General features: G+C 64.6%; 1 protein-coding gene across 1 annotated transcript in view; it reads left to right on the top strand.

Annotated features, from left to right (window-relative positions):
- SH3GL1 (SH3 domain containing GRB2 like 1, endophilin A2) overlaps window positions 1-1,594 on the top strand; it is a 29,305-nt gene extending 27,711 nt beyond the window's left edge. The window contains exon 10 of the mRNA XM_011381916.2: window positions 336-1,594. Within this exon, the coding sequence (XP_011380218.1) occupies window positions 336-532 (197 nt within the window). The 3' untranslated portion in view covers window positions 533-1,594. The remainder of the gene's footprint in view (window positions 1-335) is intronic.
- Window positions 1,595-1,839: the final 245 nt, after the last annotated feature.

Raw genomic sequence — 1,839 nt, 5'->3', positions numbered from 1 at the left:
GCCTTGGCCTCCCCGTGTACACAGGGCACCCACCGGCTCCAGGCTGAGTGGCACCCTGAGGGCAGTAGGCCCTGTCATCCTAAATCCACTGGGCATTCCCCGCTCCTCCCACGAGCGTGGTGGTGACCTCTCGTACAACCCTTGCCATCTTCATGTCACTTGCTCCCTCCCCGCAACCCAGGGAACAAGACAAAGGAGTGGCTCTCCTTGGGGACGCTAGGCACAGCAGGGCCCGGTGGGGCCTGGCTGTCTCGCCCTGCACAGCGGTAGAGCCCAGGGAGCCTTGTGCTCAAGCTGCACCCCTAGACCTTACCCCTACCCCCTGCCCACCCCAGCGCCCCTGGACCAGCCGAGCTGCAAGGCGCTGTATGATTTTGAGCCCGAGAACAACGGGGAGCTGGGCTTCCACGAGGGCGACATCATCACGCTGACCAACCAGATCGACGAGAACTGGTACGAGGGCATGCTCCACGGGCAGTCGGGCTTCTTCCCCCTCAGCTACGTGGAGGTGCTGGTGCCGCTGCCTCAGTGACCCGCCGGCCCGCCCGCCCTGCCGTGCGCGTCACCTGCGTCCCACTGCCCGGGGCGCCCCTGGGGTGGCAGGGCCAGCGGGCGGCCAGCGGCCCGTTTACACTGTGCTCGCCCATCGCAGTGGGGGGCTCCCGCCCCACGCCAGGCGGCTGTCTGGGGTCCGCCGCCCTGAGGGGCTCACACTAAGGTGCTCTTAGAAACACTAACCCCCTCCCCAGGACTGGCTCTGGGTGCCTACCCCCCCACACCACCCGTCCACACTGGAGCCCGCCCACCCTGACCCGCCCGTATTGGGCAGGGCCTGAAAGTCTGCGATGGGGTGGTCTGCGCAGGGCCCCTGGCCGAGACTCACCGCCCTGCTTTTAAATTCCCCTGTCACATGTCCCCACGCCCCTCCACACCCACAGATGCCACCTCCATGGGAGGGCCTCACCCAGGGGTCCTCAAGAGCCCGGCCCCCTAAAGACAGATGTTCTCTTCAGCTGCAGGCGCTGAGCCCCAACCCCCACGCCCGCTACCCTCCCCCACCCCCCCAGCCAAGCATGGAGCGTTTCTGTCTGGCACAAACTGTCACCAGCTGCACATACACACTGACACAGGACCCTGGGAGCCCCCGTCTCCTCTCTGCCGAAGGTCAAACACAAAAGTTTTGATGAGTGTCCCCAGACCTCTGGCTGCCGGGGCCATCCTGAGAGAGCCACAGGGTCTCCCCCGGCCAGAGCTGGCTGCCATCCCCCATCGACAGTGTCCCCAGCTGTCTCTCCGGACCAAGGCAGGCAGCTGTCCAGACCGGCAGGGCCGGGCCCTGGGTCTGCTCCCCTTGCCTGACCTGCAGCTGGCTTAATGGGGGACTCAGGGCCTGCTTCACATTCCCTTCCTCTGGTGACCCTGCACAGCCCCCAGGACACCAAGTTCTGCTTGTCCCTGAGGTCCCCCTCACCACCGTTACAGGAGGGAGGCACAGGCACCCCAGCCAAGATGAGCAGAGTGGCCTCGGTCACAATCTAGGGCAAATGGAAATGTACTCTGATTTTTTAAGTATTAAATGTCTCTTTCTACAGTCTCTTGCCTGGTTGTGGTGCAGGGCGGGGCCTTCCCGAGGGGATCCCTGGTCAGGGTGGGGCCTGTGCAGCCACCCACCCCCGCTCTCCACCCAGAGCCTACTCCCAGTGTGGGCACTGGCCCCACAGTGAGCCAGGAGGGGTGGCCATCATTTACCCAGTCACCAAGGTGGGAAATTATGTCCCTAAGACACTCCTTCCCATAGCCACAGCCCCAAGCAGGGGCAGGGCTGAGGTGGGACCCAGA

This window comes from Pteropus vampyrus, unplaced genomic scaffold (genome assembly GCF_000151845.1).
Source record: "Pteropus vampyrus isolate Shadow unplaced genomic scaffold, Pvam_2.0 Scaffold459, whole genome shotgun sequence".
In the NCBI taxonomy this organism is placed as follows: Eukaryota; Metazoa; Chordata; class Mammalia; order Chiroptera; family Pteropodidae; genus Pteropus; species Pteropus vampyrus.
The sequence above is the reverse complement of the archived record's forward strand: the minus strand, read 5'-3'. Positions and strand labels throughout refer to the sequence as shown.